The 24,133-nt window shown below is 39.8% G+C and overlaps 1 protein-coding gene and 1 long non-coding RNA gene across 2 annotated transcripts in view; one reads left to right on the top strand and one right to left on the bottom strand.

The window, feature by feature from the left end:
- Nucleotides 1-596: 596 nt before the first annotated feature.
- Nucleotides 597-6,769, bottom strand: LOC131415618 (uncharacterized). Its single transcript, XR_009222498.1, has 3 exons — nucleotides 6,477-6,769; nucleotides 3,661-3,738; nucleotides 597-1,109 (listed from the first exon to the last, which is right to left on the bottom strand). It is a non-coding gene; the product is annotated as an uncharacterized LOC131415618 (long non-coding RNA).
- Nucleotides 6,770-7,117: 348 nt separating this feature from the next.
- Nucleotides 7,118-24,133, top strand: part of LEMD3 (LEM domain containing 3) — a 66,418-nt gene continuing 49,402 nt past the window's right edge. The window contains exon 1 of the mRNA XM_058557708.1: nucleotides 7,118-8,651. Within this exon, the coding sequence (XP_058413691.1) occupies nucleotides 7,136-8,651 (1,516 nt within the window). The 5' untranslated portion in view covers nucleotides 7,118-7,135. The remainder of the gene's footprint in view (nucleotides 8,652-24,133) is intronic.

Raw genomic sequence — 24,133 nt, 5'->3', positions numbered from 1 at the left:
CATACCAGTCATCAAGCCACACTGTGGCAGCATCCCACATATAATACAGAGGAAGAATGGCACAGATGTTAGCTCAGCAACAATCTTCCTCAAGCAAAACAAGGAAGATTGGCAATAGATGTTAGCTCAGGGCCAATCTTCCTCACCAAAAAAAAAAAAAAAGAAAAGAAAAAGAAAAAATATAGGTTGCAGAAAAAAATATATATACACACACTTATATAAAATTTTAAAATAACTTAAACATGTTTTATATATATCGTGTGATATATATATATATAGAGAGAGACGAATGAGATGATGCATGAGAATGGTAAATACAAAATTCAGACAACAAAATAGTGGATATCTGAGGGGGTAGTATGGGCAAAGATGTTCATGATATTTCTCTAACTTTATGTATGATGAAACAAAAAAATTAGTTATGTAGACTTTACTGAAAAATTCTTAGGGGAGTCAGAGGAGAGAATCTTTATATCTTACAGATAATACAACTAAATAAAATTCCAATTACACAACACTGTTTTCCTTCAAAAACCTGCTGTACTACCAAGCATCAAGCCTTCACTTTTTTTAAAAAAAAAACTTTTTATTTTGGAAAATTTCAAACATGTAAAAAATGTAGAGAGATTAGTATATTAAACCTGCCTGTACTGGCATTTCTTCTTCTCGTCAAAATGGAATAACAGGGTCTAAATGTATGCTTTAGCCTGAAACAACTGAAAATCAACTGAAACAACAGTCTAAGACATTGGACATCAGGCATGAAGGGCAGTGATCCCTCAGAAAAGAGGAACAAATGAGGCGAGCCTAAGGTCGCCCCAGCTTTGTCTGGAGAGGTTTCAGGCCCTGGAGCAGGGAGGGGAACCCAGTGAGCACTGCTGCTCCTCGAAGACCTGTTCTTCAGGGGCCAAAGGAACAATAAAAGAACACACTCCATTCAGAAGCATTCCTCTCAAGTGGATGGGCTGAAAATGTTCTCTGTTGAGGCAAGCAGCAGAGGTCAGCAGCAAGTCTCAATCACGAGTTGTGGGAGAGGAAGCTTTCCATACCATCAACCAAAACTCACAGCAGCCCTCTCCTCTCTGTCCCCTCTGTCCATGCGTAAGCTTCTGGGAAGAACAGGTAAGGAACATCAAAGGATACAGAAACCAAAATCTGAAAGTTTTGTAAAACACAAACCTGGTGATTCTCTACACCTGTTTCATACGCAGTTCTCTTATAACAGATAAAATGACATTTAAAGAAAGGATTGCATTGAAAAGAATGGGTCATCATAAACTGAAGTGTTCAGATCTCTGTGTCTACACCACTGCTCATATGATGTGGGACAAGAGAACATTGGTATTAAAATGACTTTTGCTGCTTAAGGAAATCAAATCTCCAGAGCAGCCTGGGCCTTGAGGCCTTGAGCCTCTTTGCAGGAATATTCCTTAAGCTTCATGATGAATTTGTAGACTCCCATTTCTCTTCTATTTATAGATAATGCTGTGGGAGTCCTATCCCTAATGTAGTTCTTTGTGTGTCACCTCAGAGTCTTCCTAACGCTATTTTGCGACACGTGGTGTCACTTTACTATTCATTCAACACACTCAACAATAAGCTAGGAGCTGGAAGGGATGCAAATTTCAATCAGACACAGACTGCTATCTCAAAGAACATAGAGGGAGAAATAAGGCAAGCATATAAATAACCAGAATAAAATGTACAATAATAAGTACTGTAAGAAAGTGCTTTCAGAAAGTTTTGGATACGTAAGGGATATTAGTGGTCAAGTATTCTTACTTCCTCATTTTAGAGATGAAGAAACTAAAGAAAAAAGGTTAAATGACTCATTCTGTGCAGTACAATCTACTCATGTGAGGCATCATGATGGGCTAGAAAGAATAGTGAACTTAGGGTCAGACAACCTAGGAGTGATCTTTGGATCTCGGCCCTTACTAGCTCTCATAAAGGAGAAATGATCGAAACTTCTCGAGCCTTAAGTTTTCTCATCTATAGAACCAGGACAATAATGCCTGCCTGTTAGGATTAGTGTAAAGATCTAAGGAGATAATGAGAAGATTTTGTAGACTAGGCAAATTATATTATTGAGGCAATATAAAAATGTAAAATATTACTACAATTAATTAATTGCAGAACTAGGAATAGAACTCAAATATCCTAACCTTGAGACCCTTGTCCATTATGTATTAATGTGAAATGCTCTCCATAACTTCTAGTACATGATTTAGCAATTAATCTTCTTGCATAGTTAGGGTAGAATATAATTATTAATCGTATGTATGTTGTTTACTTGAATCGTGTGATCATTCCTCATCTGTTTGAGTTATACACAAAAAAACAAAACAGATGCTCTTGCTACGAAACATTCTTGGCTAATCCTCATAGTAACATAGGATAAGAATTTTGTCCAACATTTCTCAAGACCATGTTGCATTTTCAGCCTGTTTATTCTGGCTTCTTTCTTAGAAGTAGTGTTAGTGTTGAATAAAAGTTGAGCAATTAAAAAGAAAAATAAATATCAGGAACTTTGTAGGTCAAAACTAGTGAACACATCCTTGAGGCACTTTAAGAGAAGTTTAGCGATAACATCGTTATAATATTGTGTTATTTCTTTGATCTGCTAAAAAGTTGTGATGTAATCAGTTTTATATTTCTGAGTTTTCTTTCCAGTTGCTGCATGCAGCAACAAAACTAAGAAACAGGATAACTGTAAAAACTTTTGTCCTCTCCCTCACCCCATCACAGACTCCTTCCTCTTTAGGGTGGGTGAGAAAAGAGGGAACTTTTATGTGTCTATAAAAAGTTTATGTGTAAATAAAAAGTTTAATTTTATACATATTACTGCATGATTTAAGAAAAGTATTGAAGAGGTAGTATGCTGTAGTGGAAAGAACATGGAATTTGGACTCTGAGGTCATGGGTTTCGGTGTTCCATCTGACTCTTTTTGAGACTTGAATCAAGTAGCTTTTCTAACCTTGGTTTCTTTATCTGTAAAACACAAAAACTAATAAAACCCACCCCTTGGATTGTCAGAAGAATTATATGGTATTCCCAAAATAATTAAAAGGCAGCTAAAAAGACGTATATCATATTAGGAAGATAAAATAAAATTAAAATCATTTTAAAAAATGAGGCACATGAATATAAAGTTAGAAAATTTAGATGGAGTCAGCAATGAGATTAATTTATAAAATATATGCTATGGAGCTAAACACTTGCTATGGCTAGGCCACAAATTTGAGTCTGAACTTCCTAGCTGTCTCCTCAAAGAGGGAAACATGGCAAGTCACCAAACCAACAGTGCCATCCATAAGGTTAAAAACAAATTAGTAGTTTGGTGACTCCTCAAAAAGTTAAACACAGAATTACCATATAATCTGAAATTCATAGGTACATACCCCAAATAATTGAAAACAAGTATTCAAACAGATACTTGTACACCAATGTTCACAGCAGCATTAGTCACAACAACCAAAAGGTAGAAACACCCAAAATATCTATCAACAGATGAAGAGATAAACAAAATGTGGTATAACTATGCAATGAAGCGTTATTCAGCCATAAAAAGAAATGAAATACTAATACATTCTACATTATGGATGAACCTCAGAAACATTATGCTAAGTGAAAGGAGTCAGACACAAAAGGTCACATACCGTATGATTCCGTTTATATGAAATATCCAGAATAGTTAAATCCATGGAGACAGAAAGTAGATTAGTGGTTTCCAGGGGCTGGAGAGAGGGAGAAATAGGGAATGTCTGCTTAATGGGTACAGAGTCTCCTTTTGGAGTGATGAAAATGTTTTAGAACTAGATAGAGGTGATGGTTGCACAATATTGTAAATATACTAAATGCTACTAATTGTACACTTTTAAATGGTTAATTTTATGTTATGTGAATTTCATCTCAATAAAAAATAAAACAAAGCAAAACCAAAGCAAAACCAAAACAAATGAGTTGTCTGGAAAAGTGCAACTATTTCTAATAGTGAGACCAGAAAGGACATTTTTTAAGGGAAAGAACCCTCAGCAAAATTTTTATTTGAACATAATGTTGGGTTTCATATCATTCTTTAGAAGGTCCTTCAATACGAGCTGGTGTCATCACTATGAAGGGTAATATGGTGAAAGGTATTTTACTGGGAACTGGGGGAAGTACAGGGTTAGGAATGTGGCCCAAGGTACACTGGTCTCTGATGAGCAGGCTTAAGGCAGAGATGAAATTAAAAACATCTAGAGGAAGAGATGAACCGCCTATCCTTCTAAAATCCATAGTAAATGTTTCCCTTAGTCAAATGTTTGGAAGCTCTAGAGCAGGAGTCAGTTTGGGATTGCATTCCCTCTCAAGCATTTGGGTGCAGTTTGCCAATCTAGAGCCTCATGCTTTCAAGTTAGCCAATCTGGAAGCAGGAATAAGATCCATTGGTAATGAGGAGAATGCTGGGAGTGAGCAGTGACAGAGCTGAGACAGTGAAGGTTCTCCTGAGGAAGTGCTGGGTCTGCTCAAACACCCAAACAAGGGTCATTACAACCCCACACAGTTCCATGCAATAAATCACACCCTCAATATCTTCAAGGAGGAAGAGTTTCTTATAGACAACAGGAGGCCATTTATATAAAAGCTCTTTGTAAAGTGTAAATTTTATATCAATTGTAGTTTTCATTGTTATTAATATCTGGCTATAATACCTAACATGTAAACAACAGATGTGAACAGCATTTTCACATACCAAATTCATTTATCATTCTCAACAAATACTTATTGGATATTAATTGTGTGCCAAGGAGGGTAGACAATATTATCAACATTTTAGAAAAGAATAAGTTAAGGTTTTGAGAGCCTAAGATTTGCCCTAAGTCATATGACTTGGAGACTCAAGAACTTTAGTTCCTAGGTCATTCCAAACCTTGCTGCCCCCAAGAGCTGAAATGACCAAGGACTAAGGTGGCCAAGCCCTTCATCTTCATTAACTATTAAATGTGATTATTGAATGCCTTGGGCAAAGTTTTACCACTTCCATATCTTTCTGTACAGGGGTATTTTCTTGAACTGCTCTTACATGGAGTTCTCAGGAGCCACGCTACCAAGCACACACAATGCTCGGCTTTACACTACTGGCCCACATTTAGTGAGTGCACATTGTGTGTTAGGCATGGTGCTAAGCATTATGCAGACATATTCTCATTTAACCCTTAAAATAGCCTGCTGAGGAAGGTTTATCATCCCTCTTTTGTTTATACAGAAACTAAGGCTCAGAAAGAGTAAACACCTTGCCCAAAGTCACAGGCAGAAAGACAAATGGTCTGACAATCCTTATAGGAAGATATTTAAAGGTTCATGAAAATCAGAGGCTGAACCAATAGACTTCTATGATTCCTACCTGAAGAACCAGTAGGGTGTGGAACAAATATTGAACTAAGAGTAAATGTAAGAGACAGGGCTGGGTCCACATCCAGTTTTGTTTAACTCCAAAGCTCACAGCTTAACCACCCTGCTATACTAAGACACAGGTCCAGTAAGTTTGTAATCATTTGATTTCCCACCCAGAAAATTATGGTAATAAATTCTGTGTCATTATCATCATAGTGGCTAAAATGGACTGTGCCAAACAGTCTTAAGTGCTTAACAGTCATAGATTCAGGAACATCTGTAGATTTTAAAGTCTCCTGATAAGGACAAGGAAGTGACCCTCCACATAAAAGTTTTTTTGAGATGGCAAGCTTTTGCTACGAGAAGTCGAAAATTCAAGTTACTGAGTATTACTGTGCTGTTGGACTCAGGATGTTGAAAAGCTGGTATCTATGCTTCTGATTAACATTTGTTTTGGTTCAGATGTGTAAAATGCAATAGGGTAAAACAATTCATTCGACAAAAAATTATTATAATGTGCCAGATATCATGCTAGGTGCCACCGTGTAGCTGCTACGGTTTAAGTACTGAAGAAGTGTCAGCTCTGCCAGGGGTTGAGGAAAAGGGAAGCCACCTTTACCAAATTGGGCAAGTTTCACCTCTCTGGGATTCATTTCCTATTCTGTAAAGGAGGGGGTTGGCTATCCAGGTCTCAAATGTCTCCGGTTTTTTGACTTTGTGTGAAGGCTTCTCCTCCTCCTCTGCACTATTCCCATGTCAAAATATTCAACTCATACCATCCTAGCTCTGCAATTCATTGCAATGTGGGAGTGAAGTAGGGAATAACAGAAGCAAGGCTCCTCTGCTCAGGGAGCGGACAGTTCAAAGGAATAAGACAATAAATAATTAAGTAAATATTATCATTTAAAAAATACATAAAAAGTCATTAACAATTAATAATTAAATAAATAACTGTAGGTTGGAAAGGTGCTAAGAAGGAAATAAGTAGCATGGCTTGTCTTTTTTTCATAGAACGAAGCAAATGAGAAGGCTCTTTCAATTACAAGAATGACAACCTATCGAGGTCATCAGATTTAAAAAAGGGAAAAAATGATCATACCTTACAACCAACTAAAGAATGACTAGCCATTCCTCTTGAAGAAAACTGTGTTGGGACTGGTGTATCTACTCCGTCTCTTTCTCTTGGAATGGAAGTGGAGAGGCTTCTCAAAAAGAGCAGCGAGAGAAACTCACTTTTTTTTGTTTGTAAGTCAAGCGGAAAGACAACGTGAAAAGAGAGAACCAGGAGTCAGCCAGGGATTGCCAATCTAGTCTGGCCCTCAGGGTTTCTTTGAGTCTCTCCGGGCTCCCTCGGCAGCGGGAATCTGGATGGAAAGAAAGCGAATGCCGTGAACTTCAAGGCAGATTTCCTTTCAGTGCCCGGTGGCAGGAGGCCGGGAAGAAGAGGTCAAGGTGTGGTTTAGCGAGAGGCAGCTCGGGGGGAAGGCGCAGGGCAGGACAGGGCAGCGCAGAGACCGCAGCAGACGGCGACAGCACGGAGGGGGCACGCGCCGGCCCCAGGTGAGCGCGCAGACCGCCGCCCGGCCGCGGGCGCCGCGCGCCGCTCAGGTGGCGCTTCCCGCTCAGGTGAGCTCCTCCCGCCCTCCCATTGGCCGAGGCGCCGGGCGCCGGGAGGGCGACGCAGCCGGTCTAGTTCAGGGTCTAGGGCGGCGCGTCACTTCCGGGAGCGCGGAGCTTGTAAAACACCCTGGAGAGAAAATGGCGGCGGCAGCGGCTTCGGCGCCTCAGCAGCTCTCGGATGAGGAGCTTTTCTCGCAGCTCCGCCGTTACGGCCTGTCTCCGGGCCCCGTGACGGAGAGCACGCGCCCGGTCTACCTCAAGAAGCTGAAGAAGCTTCGCGAGGAGGAGCAGCAGCAGCACCGGCCCGGGGGCCGCGGCAGCAAGACGCGGAACAGCAATAACAATAACACGGCCGCCGCCACGGGCGCCGCCGCGGGACCGGCGGGGGCGGCGGGGCTGGGGGGCCGGCCGGGGGCGGGCGACCTCTCCTACCTGCGGACTGCGGGCGGCCTGGGCCGGGCCGCGGCCTCGGGCCCCGAGAGCCCCCTGGGAGGGGGAGGGCCCGGGGCCGCCGCGGCCGCCCCCACGGCCGGCAGCAAAGTGCTGCTGGGCTTCAGCTCGGACGAGTCGGACGCCGAGGCCAGTCCCCGGGACCAGGCCGGCGGCGGCGGCGGCAGGCGAGACCGGGCTGCGCTCCAGCCGCGCGCGCTCCGGCCGCCGGCGGCGCCGCTGGCCGCCAGCGAGGGGACCAGCAGCAGCCCGGCTGAGCGCAGGAAGCCCCACTCGTGGTGGGGGGCGCGGAGGCCGGCGGCGCCCGAGACCCCGGCGGGGCGGGACGGGGCCGCGGAGGGCGAGGGCGGGGAGGGCGAGGACGGCGGGGACCGGGACGCCGAGGCCGAGCAGCCGCCGTGGGCGAGCCGCGCCGTGAACGGCAGCCGGCTTCTCCCCTACAGCTGCCGGGAGAACTACTCGGACTCGGAGGAGGAGGACGACGACGACGTGGCCGCGGCCAGGCAGGTGCTGAAGGACGACTCCCTGTCCCGGCCCCGGCCCCGACGGAGCCACGGCAAGCCTCTGTCCCCGCCGCCGGCCAGAGCCGCCGGCGGCCGCGCGGAGCCCTCCGCTCCGGGAGGGGGAGGAATCGCGATGAATGACAGGGCGGCGGCCGCCGGCGGTCTAGACAGGGGCCGGAGCCTCGAGGAGGCGGCGGCGGAGCAGGGAGGAGGGTGTGATCCGCTGGACGCCAGCCCCGTTCCTCGATTCCGTGTCAACGCCAAGAAGCTGGCCCCTCTCCTGCCCCCGCCGCTGGCGGACGTGGACTCCACCTTGGATTCCTCCACGGGCTCCCTGCTCAAAACCAATAATCATATCGGCGGGGGGGCCTTCGGCGTGGACTCCCCCAGGATTTTTTCCAACAGCCTCCCTCCCAGTGCGGCGGCGGCCGCCCCGAGTTCACTCAGGATCAATCACTCCAATCACACGGGCTCGAATCACACCTACCTGAAAAACACCTACAGCAAACCGAAGCTGTCCGAACCCGAGGAGGAACTTCTCCAGCAATTTAAACGCGAGGAGGTGTCCCCGACGGGGGGTTTCAGTGCCCACTACTTGTCGATGTTTCTCTTGACTGCTGCCTGCTTGTTCTTTCTAATACTGGGACTGACTTACCTAGGAATGAGAGGGACAGGAGCATCCGAGGATGGAGGACTCAGCAGTAAGTATTAACCCCCGGGTAAGGTAACAAAGGGCGGGGTGCGAGGGGTCCTCTCTAAGCGCACTTGGCATTTTACATGCGGTGACTTCTGTCTGCAGGGACCTGTGAGAATAGTGAAACGCAACAGATGGAGTGTATTTGGGTCATCTTTCCTTAAGAAAGAACATTATTACCATTGTCAGAAGGACGATCCCATGGCTGGTTTTTAAAGTTTTTCTGTATGATGTATTGGGAAATTGAAAACATCTTGTAAAGGAACAAAGTATTACAAGCCTGTTAGTAAAATGCATTTATGTGTGTGACTTAAAGTTTCTTTTAGCCTTAAATAACTAGATGTGCAGATGCCAATTAACAGTTTCGAAATACTTTGATTGTTAAGGGGCAACATAAATGCAGTGTTTTTTCAAATTGACTTGTGACACTAAAAGGAAATGTAAGATCTCTTGAAATTTTGGTTAAATATTTTGTAGTGTTAAGTGTACATGTAGGTAGTTCTGTAATTTCTTTAAAGTGAATGAATATAGAAAGGAAGGCACACCTCTAAATTGATTTCCCAGCCCAAAGCACCTCACCTCCCACCAGTGAAACAAGTAGTGGTTGGGCAGTGCAGCAGTTTGCAGTCAGATTTATCTGAATTGGTTTCCAGGCCCTGCCATTGACTTGCTAGAGGGCTCTAGGCAGGTGTGTTCATTCATTCATTAAGGCAGCAGCATTTATGCTGAGCATACAGCAGTGATGGCTCAGAGTCTCTCTGTCCTTCAGCACAAGAGGAAGATGAATACAGATCATTTTGTGTTCTGTGAAGGAAGCAAGGATGGAGTGATTGGTGTATACTGCTTTAGAGATGCTAAGAGTAGGTACTGTTTGAGATGAGAACTGCAGCAGAAGGAGACAGCCTTGTAGCGAGACAGGAGAGCATTCTGGGCAGAGATTATAAGAAGAAAGGCCTTCAGTTGAGCAGGAGTCTTGCTGTGGGTTAGAGTGGTTAGAGCACCATGAGCGGGGGGGGGGGTGGGGGGGGGTGGGGGTGGTGAGCGAGAGTTTGAGCTTCCCTTTCCTCATCTGTAAAATGATGCTGATATTGATCAGAGTGATGCCTGTCAAGATTAAAGAGAGAAAGTAAATTTAGTGGGTGATGGACTGCTGAACACATAACTTCTCAATATGTCCCTCTCCCCACTTGCCCTGAAACTTCCTACCTTTTTCACCCAACGTGAATTCACTGTGTCATTTGTATTTGTAAAATTGGCTTACTGTTATTAATTTTATTTCAAAATAGCTAATGATGCAGTTAGCAGACTTAGCTAAAGAGTAGGAGTCAAAATAGTGTAAGCTTTGATTTGGATATAACCAATTCTAAGATAGTCAAATAATAGATTATTACTGTATTGCTTAATTAGAGGGGTTAAAGAGGACTGAAATCCAGCACTCACTTTAATTGGTACCCTGGGAGCAAGAGTGATATGTTGTGTCCTGCTCCAAATATTTGGGAGAAAAAAGGAATGAGGTCACACCAGAAGTTAAACTGGTAAACTTTACATACATTAAATGATGTTACCTATCAGCAGTACTTATCTGCATCTCTGTTTCTCTAACACACCAGCTCTCTGACCTGGCCCTTTCACAGAGGCGGATAGTGTTATCCTCATTTCATAGATGAGGACAGTGAGACTCAAGGAAGTTGAGAAATATACCCACAGTTGAACAGCTAGTGAGTGATAGGCCAAAATTTGGTTTTGATTTTTTTTTTAACTACAGAGCCCATGTTCTTAACATTGCTTTAGGTGTTGTTTGTAGAGAGCTTTCTAAATAAGAGAGTACTTTTATTTTATTAGGATTAAGAAAATAATTGAATATTTGATAGGATTTTATGCAGAATGATTGATGAGCACAATTCTCAATTAAGGTGACTGTCATATCTCACTGTTAAGATGAGTGACTAATGCTTTCTTCGGTACTAATATTTCAAATGGAATAGAAAAGGACAGGACCGCTAGGATTTTGGTACCCCCCTCACCTCCACCAATGTGGAAGGAAGGAAATTATAGTGTTTTGCATTTTAATAAATGGTAAATGTGAGATAGCCAGGGTGATGGAGAGAACAGAGGCTTAGAGGTAGAGGATCTGGGTCTAGGACTTGTGAAAATGACCTTAGTCAAGTTCCTTAACCTCTGAGCCTGTTTCTCTTATATTAGATGGGAATAATAATTTCTGCTGTCTATGGGGTTATTGTGAGGATCAGATGAGATAGTTTGTTAAACATAAAGTGGTATTCAAAAGTTTAGATAAAATTTGTTGTATTCCTGGTAAACTACAGTATATATGTGAAGAGAAATAGTTGTTTCTGTAAATGATTTAGTAATGTATTTCTTACCTACTCAACATTTTTAATTAAATTCCATTAAATGCACATTGTAGAGATGGATATAGAAACTTGAATCAAAGTGTCATGAGTCCTTAAATATATTATAGACTTGATCTATTGTATAGCTTTGTGGAAACAAGTGCCTGCTGGTTCACTTAGTCTGCACACCTAATGGTGAATCATTTTCACTCCCTGTGTTTCTGTATTCCGGATCCTTTGTCATATTATAATTATTAACTGATGCGTAACCATAGGGTTCATTGGTCAGTGTGCTTAAGGAAATAGTTTTACTTTGAGTAATAATTTCACCAGAAGATTATAGGTTTTATATAAGAGTAAACTTTAGTAAGCTTTTATTAGTTATTATTTAAATTATGTATAAGATATAGTAGATTAACCTTTTAAATAGTTCTTAATCATTTATCTTTGAAAATTTTTCATCAGTATCCTAGTTTTATTAGTTAGGTTGCTATGAGTCTCTGGTTTCTCATCTGTGAGACTAGGGAATTGGTTAGATAATCTCTAAGTTCTTTCCAGCTGTAAGGTTTAAGATCCTAACTTTGAACTGCCCTACCACAACAGCTCAAGCATCAGCCTGCAATCAGATTAGATGATGACAACCCACCAAAAGAAAATAGGCAGAATGGATTGACTGTCTTAGGTTCATATGATCTTTATTAAAAACTGTTTTTCAATTACAAAAGACATGATTTTTGTAGAGTATTTGAATAGAAATCTATGAAGCAAAAAATGAATGGGTATTGTCAACCTCTCCTCCTAGTCTCACTCACCCCTGGTGTAAATAAGTTCAAATAGTAACTCCTTTTAGAACTGTCTTAATGTTTTTCAGTGTTTTTCTAAATGCTACATTCATATATACGTGTGTGTGTGTACACATTTTCATTCAACAGTAGAGTGCCTACTGTGTGCCAAGCACTATTTTAAGCAGCAGGGATATGTGGTGAACAAGGCAGATGAGATCGCTCTTCTCATGGAGCTTACATGGTAAGGGGAAGATGGACAAGTAAACAAATAAGAATTTCAGATAGTGATAGTTGCTAATACAAGGTAATGGTAGTAACTTTGGGGGGCTGGGGTAGAGAGGTATGCAATATTACATAAAGGTGGGCAGGCCTCTCTAAAGAGGTGATTTTGAATTGAGATCTGAAAGGAACTAGCCATTGACAGTCGGGGAGTTGAGCATTCTAGGCAGAAGTAACAGCAAGTGCAAAATCCCCCAGGCAGGGGCCGGCCTGGTGGCTCAGCGGTTAAGTGCTCACGCTCCGGTTTGGGGGCCCAGGGTTCGCAGGTTCGGATCCAGGGCACGCACCGTCGCACCGCTTGTTAGGCCATGCTGTGGCGGCGTCACATATAAGGTGGAGGAAGGTGGGGACGGATGTTAGCCCAGGGCCAGTCTTCCTCACGACAACAGGAGAGGATTGGCGTCGGATGTTAGCTCAGGGCTAGTCCTCCTCACAAAAAAAAAAAAAGAAAGAAAGAAAAATCCCCGAGGCAAGAGCAAGCTTGGCCTGTTGAAGCATCAGAATAGAATCCCGATGTGACTGTGGCTTAGTGATGAGGGGGAGAAGGGCCTTTGATGAAGTCGGAACTAGGCAGGGGCCAGGTTATCAAGGACCTAAAGGCCTTGAGGGCCACAGAAAGGAGTCAAGTTTTATTTTAAGTGACATCATACTGTACATATTCTGCAACTTGTTTTTTCACTTAATGTTATACCATGGGTAACGTTCCATATACTAAGTTTTTAAGTACAGAGGAGGCATAATTTAAAAGCCTCGCTCTCCACTGGTCCCTTTCTCATCCTATAAAAATTCTAAAATCTCTGTCATCCCCAAACTGTTGTTCTTCAACCCTCTGTTCTTCCGTAGCTGTTACTCTCTTGTCAGCCAAGATTAATTATCTCTTTCCTCCTCTGCCATTCACTCAACCCGTCTGGTTTAGCTTCTTTACCATCCATTCCTGTGTAACCTCTGCGTCAAGTCACCAGTTTCTCCATTGCCAAATCCAAGAGAGGCTTTAAAGTTCTTACCTTCACCTCCTTGATACATTCAATACGTTGACAGCTCCCTTCTTCATGAAATTCTCTCCTTTCCAAACTTCTGTATCACCACTCTCTCCTAGTGTTCATTTACTCCTGTCTGCCTGTGTTCTAAATGTTGGTGTCCCGAGCTCTCGTCTTTGGCTCTATCCTTTTGTGCCGTTTCCCCAGGCAGTTTCGTCCACTCTCCTGGCTGATACCACCCAGTCTTATCTTTTCACCTTAGATTCTCTCTCCTGAGTTCTAGACTTAGCTGTTCGTTTATTAGATAAGTTTTTCTATTTTTCAATTTTTCAGAAGTACCAACACTGTCTGTACTCATCAGCTTTCCTTACTTGCACCTTGTTTCTGCCCTCTTCCCCATTTTAGTTGATGGTCCTTTCATCCACCCAGAGCTCAAGCTAGAAACTTTGAGTTTAGCTAGATTGCTTCCTTTCCTTCGTCTTCTTACCAAACCTCAAACCTCAATCTAATTGGTTACCAAGTCCTGTAGTTCTGCCTCCTACATATCTTTTGAATCAGTTTTTTTCTCTCCATCACCATTGCTCTACGTCTCTTGTCTGAACTGTTCCAGTAGCCTTCTAACGGGTGTCCTGCTTGTAGGCTATAGCTCTTCCAGTCCGTTTTTCAGTGCCAGAGCGGTATTTCTAAAACACAACTGCAGTAATGCACTCGCTTGCTTAAAATTACTCAATGGCTGTCCCTTAATTATTGGATAAAATCTAAACTCCTTGGCTGAATGTTCATGATCTGACTATGCCTGCTTTTTCTAGCTTCATTTCCTACCTCTCCCTCTTATCACACTTGACTTTCTGGAAAACTGGAACTTGCTGAAACACTAATTGCTGTTCATCATGAAATTTTGTGCCTTATGCCTTTGCACATATTATTCCCCTCTTTGGAAAGGATGTTTCTTTCTCTCTATTAACTGCTATTCATTTTTAAAAGTGTCACCTCTGGATATCGTCTCTGACCCCCGGGCTTCTTTACCCTAGAGTTTGGCCCATCGTTCTCTGCTCAAATAAGATCTTATGCATCCTTCGTAGCATTTATTACAGTGTATTATAATTCTGTATGTCCACTGTGTCAGACAGATTACAGCTCCTTGAGGTAATGTTTCTATAGGAGGACTTGAATACACTGGTAAAGGACACAGGCTTTTCAGTCGGTTCTGAGTTTGAATCTCATTTTTCTCTCTTATACCTGCTGTGTGACTTTATTGATACTCAGTTGCTTCGTATTACAAATGAAGATGATAATACTTGCCTCAAGGTGGCTTTAAGCCTTACATGAGATAATAATATGTATATTTAGTGTTGTTGCCTGGCATATGGAGATCGCTTAGTAGATGGAAGTCACATTAGTATCCTTGGCACAGATTCATTACTCAGTACATATTTGTTGAACACATGGTCACGTATCAGGTACCCAAGATACATGCACTGATTAACTCATCATCTACCTCTGTAATTGGTTACCTCCTCCGTACCTAACTTAATACTCAGTACTGAGAAGGATACAAAAGAAATCTCATTCCTGCAGAAGCCTCCACTCCACTAAACATAGTCACGGGAAATGGGTAAGAAACATAAAAGATATGTGATACGTGCCGTACTTTTATTAAAGGGGAAAATTCACTATGACCTGGATCAGTCTCACGTGATCAAAAGCCCTGATTCCAAATTTGGACTTGATTCTGTGAGTTGAGCAATGGGAATCCATGGAGGTTTTAAAGTAGAGGACTAGCATGATCAAATTGATCTTTTAAGAAGGATAAACAGGTGGTAGGACAGGTGATGGAGTGCCAGGATTGGATAGAACGAGTGGGGTAATAGGCACTAGAAGCAGACATGGAGTGGTGAAAACCTGAAGGAGGTTGATAACTGTGGGGACAGAGTAGGGTCTGGGATTGAGAATCCATTTGAGAAAGAAAAATAGTGCTTGGTGACTGTTTGGAGACAGAGAATAAAGGAGAAGTAAGCGTCAAAGATTATTCTGTGGTCATGAGCCTGGATGACTGAGAGAGTAGTGATACCATGGACAGGAATTAGAGATGTTGAAAGGGATCTTGTTTGGGGAAAGGTGGTATAGAGAAAATGAGTTTATGTGGGGCTTGTTTTTTGAGTCGTTCAAGTAGAAATATCCTGTGGGCTGTTGTACTTGCATAATACGGTTAAAGATGAGAGACCGGTGCTCACTGTGAGCACTAGTACTGTTTCCTGTAGGAACAGATACCTTTTTAATATTTGTTTCTTCTTTTAATGTGTGTTTTCTTTTTAAAGACGAGCCAAGCTTTACAAAGGGTACCATAGTTTTTTTAAAAAATAGTTTTTCTTTATCAAGTAATTAGACTAACCAAAAGGTCCAAAACTTGGTATTTATAATGAAATAGGCCTAAGGACTTTGAAAAATAGTTACCCTCATTCTTGAAGAATGAAAGCTGAGTGTTCACATTTGAAGTTTTTTGAAGTTGACTACTTCGTTAGGAAAAAAATTTTTTCTAGACCTCGAGGAATTTTCCTGGAACACCAGGAGTTTGCATATCCCAGTTTGATGATTTAAGAAATTAAAATCTACTTTGTGAAAGTCTTTCGTTTGAAATTTATCTCTAGAATAATTTAAAATAAAAATCATCAAAGTGAAAACTTGTGAATTCCCCATGCGTGTATCCCCGGAGCCTAGTTTGAGGAGACTTGGCGAGGATATCGGGATTGGGGTTGTTAAGGAGGCAGGCCTGGGTTTGGCTATTGGCCCTTTCACTTCTTAGCTTTTTTATTAAAGGCAAGTTGCTGAACCACTGTAAACCTCAATATCCTCATCTGTAAAATGGAGCTAAGTAAGGATTAAATGAAATAGTGCATGTAAAGTATTTGGCTCAGTGTGTGACACACAGTACTAGTGGTAATAGCAGCTAACCCTTATGTAGCACTATGTGCCAGGCCCTGACTAACAGTTATAATTGTCATTTAATCTTCATGAGGCAAGTGTTATTCCATTCTGTAGATAAAGAAACTGAGAGAAGGAGAAGTTCAGTAACTTGCCCAGGGTCATGTCACCAGTAAGTGCAGAGGCCGTATTTAGGCTCTTCACCACTCTGCTAGATTGCCTTTTATTAGGTGTAAGCACATAAGGACTCTGTATATGTTCTCCACTATTATTATTATTATCCAGAAAATTATGAAGGATATGGGTGGGTGAAGCAGATTAATGCATCATATCCTAGAAGTGCCAGGAATAATCTGTGAAACAACAACTTTACAACAAGAAAGTACAAATTTGTACTCACTTAACAATTAGGAATCATGTGGAACTATTTATCCTACTTAATGTTTTAGATTAATTCATTGGTGTATAAGGGGGGAAATCGGCTATAGTATAATACAAACTAGAATATATAATATGTAAAACTATAAAACATGATACTCTTTCTAATTTTTAAAAGATTTTCACAGTCTCAAAACTGGTGGGGAAAGTGTTCCTCTAATTTGCATTACCACTTTAAAACTTATGTTTTCCATTGTTCATTTTCAAGATGTAAAGACCTGTAAGTATAGTACATTTGTCTTTCCTTTTAAATAAACTTTGTATATATTTTCCCTATACTTATATTTGGTTTAATAGGAATGAAGCATTCTGTAATTGCAGGGATGCTTTAAAAAATTAGATATTTTCATGAAATTCCTCAGTAGAGTTGTGAAGTTTTTAAACTAACTTCTCCTTGCTCATTAATTATTCTATGTTAACTTTACCTATCTGGAGAATATTTATATAAATAAAAGGAACCTCATTGCAAAGAGATATTTATAACATGAGTATAAAGAGATATTTAATCTAGTTTATAAGTAGTTTAAAAATGAAGTATACCTTAAACTATTAGAAATCTCCTCCAAAATATATGGTAAACATGTAGTAGTAACTTCTTTATGAAAATTATATTATTAATGGTATATCTTTATTCTAATCATGTATTAATTTATCATATACTAAATATTGCTACCATTTAATTTGGAAACCCAGCCCAATACTAATTGTGGAAATGGTTATAATAATTATTGTCTCATAACTTTAGATTTTGACATTCCTACTTAGAATCTATTTTTAACAGATTTTGAAGTAAACCAGTAGCAGTATATTTGAGTAGTAACCTTTGGATTTTGCTGTTTTAGTAATGCATGCTATAACCTGAATCACACAAGTGATAGTTTAAAGGAAAATCAAGTTGGTCTAATTAATATTCTTTATTAACAACACTGTCAAAAATAATTTTTAAACAAGAGTTGACCAGAAAGGAAGTGTTTGTTTTAATATTTATTCGTTTATCTAACATTTTATAGTTAAATTTGACATTTGACATCGTTCCTTTGAAAATATATTTCTAAGGAAATTAGCTTTTTAAAAAGATTATGAAAATTTATACTAACGAGTAATAATGTCTGAAAATAGATCTATTGTGTGGAAGCCATCATATATTACTTTTATGATATCTTAATTTTTTTCTTTTTTTCTAGAGATGTAGAGTGTAAAATTATACCACTGATTTGGTGTGGGTAGCAGATTTATTGCTCTATGCTCACAGCTTTTTGCCTAAAATGTTTTTGCAAGATGACTTCTGAATTCATCTTCACGGCTATGTTGATATCAAATGGCAAGCTAATGTTTAGAAATAAGGCTTGGTGCAAAACTATGCAAGAGTTTAGTTCAGCTGTCCTTGAACTAATTGAGTGATAAGTATGCACCAACAATTGCTCTCCTGCCCTGAATGTGACATGAAGAAAAAAAAATCCTTTAACAGCAATGGGTGTTTTAACACATTGCAGAACATTAATTTTGTTTTGCAGTTAGAGACCCCTTTTTTATATGTATATGTGTACGAAAGGAATTTGCTGATTGTAGCTCATTCCTGAAAGTACTTTATACTTATAAAGGAAGCTTTTGCTCTGTAGGAATTCACCTAGGTATAATTTTTTAAACTTACTTATAGAGAGACCATTGAAATTAATTAGGAGAGGGGAAATCTTAGAATATCTGTTTCTTTTAGTCCCTGGGCTATGGCTTAGAACCTTGGTCAGTCTTATTAATAATGACTTCCTAGGTTTATAAGGGTATCTCCCATAGTGTCACAAATGCTTTCTGGTTTTAGTTCACTTGAAACATTTGTTAAGTTTCTCCCATTCATTCATCCGTTCACTCACTCACTCATAAATCATTTCTTGAGCACCTTGAGTGCCAAGGATATGCTTTCTAGAACTATAGGAGTGACACTCTTCCCACACGCACACTGCCTCCCCTCCTGCCACATTGTGGTGGCCTTCTCTTCTCTTTCTAAATATTTATGCACTAGCTAGCCTCCAGAATTGTGATTTGGTTACTGTGCAACACTGTTTCAGATTTGTATATTGTGACTTGGAAAACATAACTTTAAAAATTCGTTTCTGCAATTTGAGTATGCAGAATGGTAAAGTTTACCACAGTGTGTACTAGACACAAAAGAAATAGTTTCATATCTTGAAGGTTTTTACAAGTAATTAAAAAAGTAAAAAAAGGAAGAGACATGAAGAATGAATTTGCCAAAAATGAAAATGTCATCAGTCTCAAGTGTTTATGATTATGGTTCAAGATGTTCTAGAAATATTCTTATGCTTATGACAAAAAGTCTTTTTTTTAAAAATGACATCTCCAAATGTCTCTTCTTTCAGATTCTGAAACCTTAAATGATAAAAGCATTTATAGAGAACTTTCTGTGTGTGAGCACTTCATTTTAATTTTCATGAGGGAAACTGCTCATATTACCTCCATGAGAAAACTGAAGTATAGAGGGAATAAGTGACTTGTAAGTGACTTGTCCAAGATCCCACAGCTACTAAGTTTTGGAGTCAGCATTTGAACCTGTGATCTGACTTCAAGGTTCACAGTCTTAACCATTGGGCAGAAGTAGGTTTTCTTATGTATCTTCTCTCACCTGCTAACTATTTGGGCAGGTAAGTCACTCCTCACCTCTAGGCCTTGGTTTTTGCATCTGTCAAATAGGGAATAGTAAAATCAACTTTACTTCCAGCCAATGACTTTTGTAGGGAACTAAGGTGATAATGTCTAGGGAAATGCTTTGGAGAAATTTGAAGTGATATATAGCTGTATATTTTTAATGCTGTAGGTTAGAATTTCCCAGCTACAGTAGTCTAATTTAAGCAACACGTGTTGAGCACTATAACATGTCTTGTCAGTAATATTCGTAAGTAATAGAAGAGTTGGTTAAATTTATAGTCCTTATCAGTCTTTTTAAGCCTTTCTCTCAAGCTGTCTGAGCAGATAAAAGGAGTCATCTTTTTACATTACCTAATTGGTGCCTTATCGCTAGGCATTGAAAAATAATGTTTTTATTTTTGCAGTTATATTAATTTAATAGGTTTTGAAGCACAATTTTAAACTAAATTTTAGCCTTGTTGACCACTAGAAGGTAGATTTGCTGATAGGAAAGTGAGAGGTGGGATACATTGCTTTAATTCAAAATATAGTAGTGAATTTGAGACAGAAAAACATTTCTTAGGAATGTGGGTGAGTCTTAGAGTAAGCTTCTGTTAACATTATCTGAAGAACAGACAGTGCATGCAGCTGAAAGAGAAGGATGGCCTGTCACGTGCTGTTCTTAAGCTAGTTTGTAAGATAACGTGAGTATTGTTATTGCTCAAGTGGGAGGATGAGGTATGTCCCTATGAATAGGCAGTAGATTGAATGGGGATAATCCAGAGATTGGGGGATAGAAAATGAAATGAATTTGATAAACAGGATATTAAAATCATGCTGCTTAACATAGATGTTCAAGTTACAAAATAACATGTTTTAGGACAACCTTAAACCAGGGATGTTAATTGGTGTTCACTCTTTTGCTCTTGAGTTCTGAACAGCGACAGTATAACTACTTCTCTGCCATAAGTTGTTATTTTCCTTACAAGCATCTTATCGAATTGGAATAAGTGGCAAATTGAACGAAAAAATATTGTCCCGGTTCTGTATGCACTTTTATTTATTATTATTCTTATAATTCTTATTATCCTCTTCTTCTACTATATAGATACTGCAAAGGTGAGGAGATTATTGATATTTTACTCTGATCTTGGCATCTAGACTTATAATTCTTCCCTCATTCCCTTGTTGGTTGCACTATTCTTAGAATCAGCAGTTCTTTAATTAATTGCAGTTTCACTGAGTGTTTAAATATCTGAGGCCAGTATTGCTGAATGGTTCCTTAGTAATTAGTCCCGACCCAAATCAAACACAAATTGTATTTATGATTTTTTTATTTGTGCTTGAAGCCAAATTGCCAATATTTTTCATATGAGAACAAGAACACAAGGGACACCCCATATATGCCCAAATGAATATGCTGAATTTTAGAAAAACACATATTACACACGTTATCTTGAATTCAAACTGTCATGAAGGCTGGGGGAACAGTGTTCATCCGTGATGATGTGCAATGAAAATGAATCACCACTGTTTGGGAAAGCTCGTTGAAACAGAAACCAAACTTCTTTTTTTACCTCCTCCATTTCCCTCACCAAAAAAAAGAAATAAATAGAACAAAGTAAAAAAAAATAAATAAAATCATGCTGCTATATTATAAGGAATTTAAAATGCATTTGGATGTTCACTGTCTTAGATAATTCATATGAAGCACGTAATGAAGTTTTTGTCCCATTTTGCATTTGAAACTGTATCAAAGATGTGATTTGTTTAGACTAGAACTGTCTAATAAAAATATAATACAAGCAACATGTAATTTTAATTTTTATAGTAGCCACATTAAAATGTAAGAAGAAACAGGTGAAATTAATTTTAATAATAAATTTTATTTAATCTAGTACACAGTCCTGTACCACATAATGTTTCAGTCAACGACAGACTGCATATACGAGGGTGGTCTCAGAAGATTAGAACTATATAGCCTAGGTGTGTAGTAGGCTATACCGTCTAGGTTTGTGTAAGTACACTCTGATGTTCCCACAATGACAAAACTGCCTAACAACTCGTTTCTCAGAACATATCCCTGTTGTTAAGTGATGCATGACTGTATCTAGAATGTTATCATTTCAACATATAATCAGTATAAAAATTATTGAGATATTTTACATTATTTTGTACTAAGGCTTCAAAATCCAGTGTGTATTTTATACTCACAGCATTATCTCAGTTCACACTAGCCACATTTCAAGTGCTCAGGAGCCACATGTGGCTAGTGGCTGCTGTATTGGATAGCACAGGTCTAGACTGCCCTTAGTTATGGAGTTAACGTTGTTGGTTTAATGACATCTAACAGCTGCTAGCATTTGAATCTTACAATGTGCCATGTGTTGTGTTCTCTATAATAGTTTGAATTAATCTTTATAATAACTCCATTTGTAGGTTTTATTATTCTCATTTTGCAGATACAATGTGGTATAGAGATGTTAATTTGTCTAAGGTCAAACTGGTATGATAGTCTGTAGCAGAGCAAGTATTTAAAACTAAGTCTGACCCTAAAAATCCTTGTCCTCTTCACTGTATTGTACTGTTTCAAAGCTTGGCCACTTACCTTGGGCAGGTAGGTGAGTGGGATTTAGTTCTGCCACTGCTCAGGTATTTTTGATTTACTGCAGTGACTTACGATTTAATTACTCCCTATTTTAAGGTATAAAGGGCTTCTTAGCTTAAAGTGGAAGTTATATCCCCTAAATTCTCACTCATGTTTGTGATTAGGAATATTCCTTAATATTCTTTTCACCATTTCCTATTGTAAACTGCTTTGTACAACTCTTCAAACTAGACATGTAGGAGGGAGGGATGGCCTTTTGATTCTGGCACATGACTGTCCCAGGAGATAAGGGAAAAGTCACCTCCTGTTGAGAAAAATGAAAACAGAATGACTAATACAACTTTTGTTGGGGTAAAAAAAATTTTAAGAGTTTCAGTACCTCACTTTGAGAAAGATTTTGGGATGCTTTTATTCATCATGATCTTTGAATGATCTCAATTCAGTATCTCAATCTCAATAAAAATTATCTCAATTCCTTTACAAGGTGTTATTTTATGGTAGATTTATACTTAGCAACATCTCGTAATGAATTTGAGTAATTTCTTTGAATTACATTTAGATTTCTAGAGCATGTTTGCTCACAAAGACAAACTGTTTACTTCCAAAAGGGAAAATGGGCAGTCCTTAATTTTTGAATGGATTGTCTTCCAGATCATGTGTAAAATAGTTGTTGTTACTTGGAGCATGTTTAACTGCAGTCACATGTCACTTAACAATGGGGATATGTTCTGAGAAATGTGTCGTTAGGTGATGTCGTCATTGTGTGAACATCATAGAATGTACTGAAGGGGAACAAAATTTGCCACCTCAAAATGTATCTTGGGCCGGCCCCGTGGCTTAGCGGTTGGGTGCGTGCGCTCCGCTACTGGCAGCCCAGGTTCGAATCCCGGGTGCGCACTGACGCACCGCTTCTCCAGCCATGCTGAGGCCACGTCCCACATACAGCAACTAGAAGGATGTGCAACTAGGACATACAACTATCTACTGGGGCTTTGGGAGAAAAAAAAAAATAGAAGAGGATTGGCAATAGATGTTAGCTTAGCTCAGAGCCGGTCTTCCTCAGCAAAAAGAGGAGGATTAGCACGGGTGTTAGCTCAGGGCTGATCTTCCTCACAAAAAAAAAAAAAAAGTGTGTCTTTAACATTAGAATTACTTTAGGCTGATTATTTTTTAAAAAACACAAGACGCAGAAAGTTTTTCTTGTTACTCCGCCTCAACTGCCTGAAAGAATTCCGATAAATAAACCTGACTCGAGAAGTGAGCTGTTATCTTAGTATCACGTGAACTAGGTGGTCAATGGGGAAGAACCTAGAAAAACCTGTTTGTTGGACTGTCCTCTGTGTTCTTCCGTTTCTGTGTGGCCATACAAACACTTATTTTCCAAACCTTTGCTCCTTTTCACCTACCTGTGAATTGTTTTCCTTCCCTTTGAAGTTCCTGACTCGCCCCACCCTCAACATCCTCTTTTGTCTTTAGCTATGGATGGTATTTAAGGTGAGGGCTTTTGCCATTTTGGCGAGTTACTCAGTTGTCCTGGGTTTCTCCCATGTACACATGTTGTTAAACTTTTGTTTGTTTTTCTCTTGTTAATCTGTCTCATGTCAATTTAATTCTTAGACCACCCAGAAGAACCTGGAAGGGTAGAGGAATAGTTTTCCCTCCCCTGTAGTACTTACACAAACCTAGATGCTATAGCCTACTACACACGTAGGCTACATGATACTAATCTTACGGGACCACCGTTGTATATGTGGTCCATTGTTGACCAAAATGTTATTATGCGGCACGTGACTGTACATTGTTTTTAAGTTTAAGTTCCCAGGCTAGCCCATAGAAGTCTATTTAAAACCGTATCCTATTTTAGCACTAATAGAGTATTGGTTTAAGTTTTGGGTCCTCAGAGTAGTGGATCATGTTCTGTGGGAGATGGAGGAGGAGGAAGCAAGTTTATTTTTGGCCTTTTATGTTTTCTCCTACTTTTCCATCTCTTAATTCCTGTGCTTATACTGGCCTAAGCTTCCTGCTGTTCTAGTATAATGTTGGGCAAACATTTAAGTGCTCAGTACTTCAAATGTTTTTCTTTTTTAAAATTGAGATATAATTGACATATAACATTGTATTAGTTTTAGCTGTACAACATAATGATTTGATATATGGCTATATTGTGAAGTGATTACCACAATAAATTTAGTTAACATCCATCACCACACAGGTACAATTTTTTTTTCTTGTGATAGAATTTTTGAGATTTACTCTCTTAGCAACTTTCAAATATACAATACAGTATCGTTAAATATAGTCGCCATGCTGTACCTTACATCCCCAGGACTCACTCATCTTATAACTGGAAATTTGTACCTTTTGACCACCTTCACCCGTTTCATCCACCCCAGCCCCACCTCTGGCAGCCACCAATCTGTTCTCTGTATCTATGAGTTCTTTTTTTTTTTTTAATTCCACATACAAGTGAGATCATACAGTACTTGTCTGTC

The sequence above is a fragment of the Diceros bicornis genome, chromosome 17 (genome assembly GCF_020826845.1).
Source record: "Diceros bicornis minor isolate mBicDic1 chromosome 17, mDicBic1.mat.cur, whole genome shotgun sequence".
NCBI classification, from domain to species: Eukaryota; Metazoa; Chordata; class Mammalia; order Perissodactyla; family Rhinocerotidae; genus Diceros; species Diceros bicornis.
This window is presented reverse-complemented; position numbering and strand designations above follow the sequence as displayed.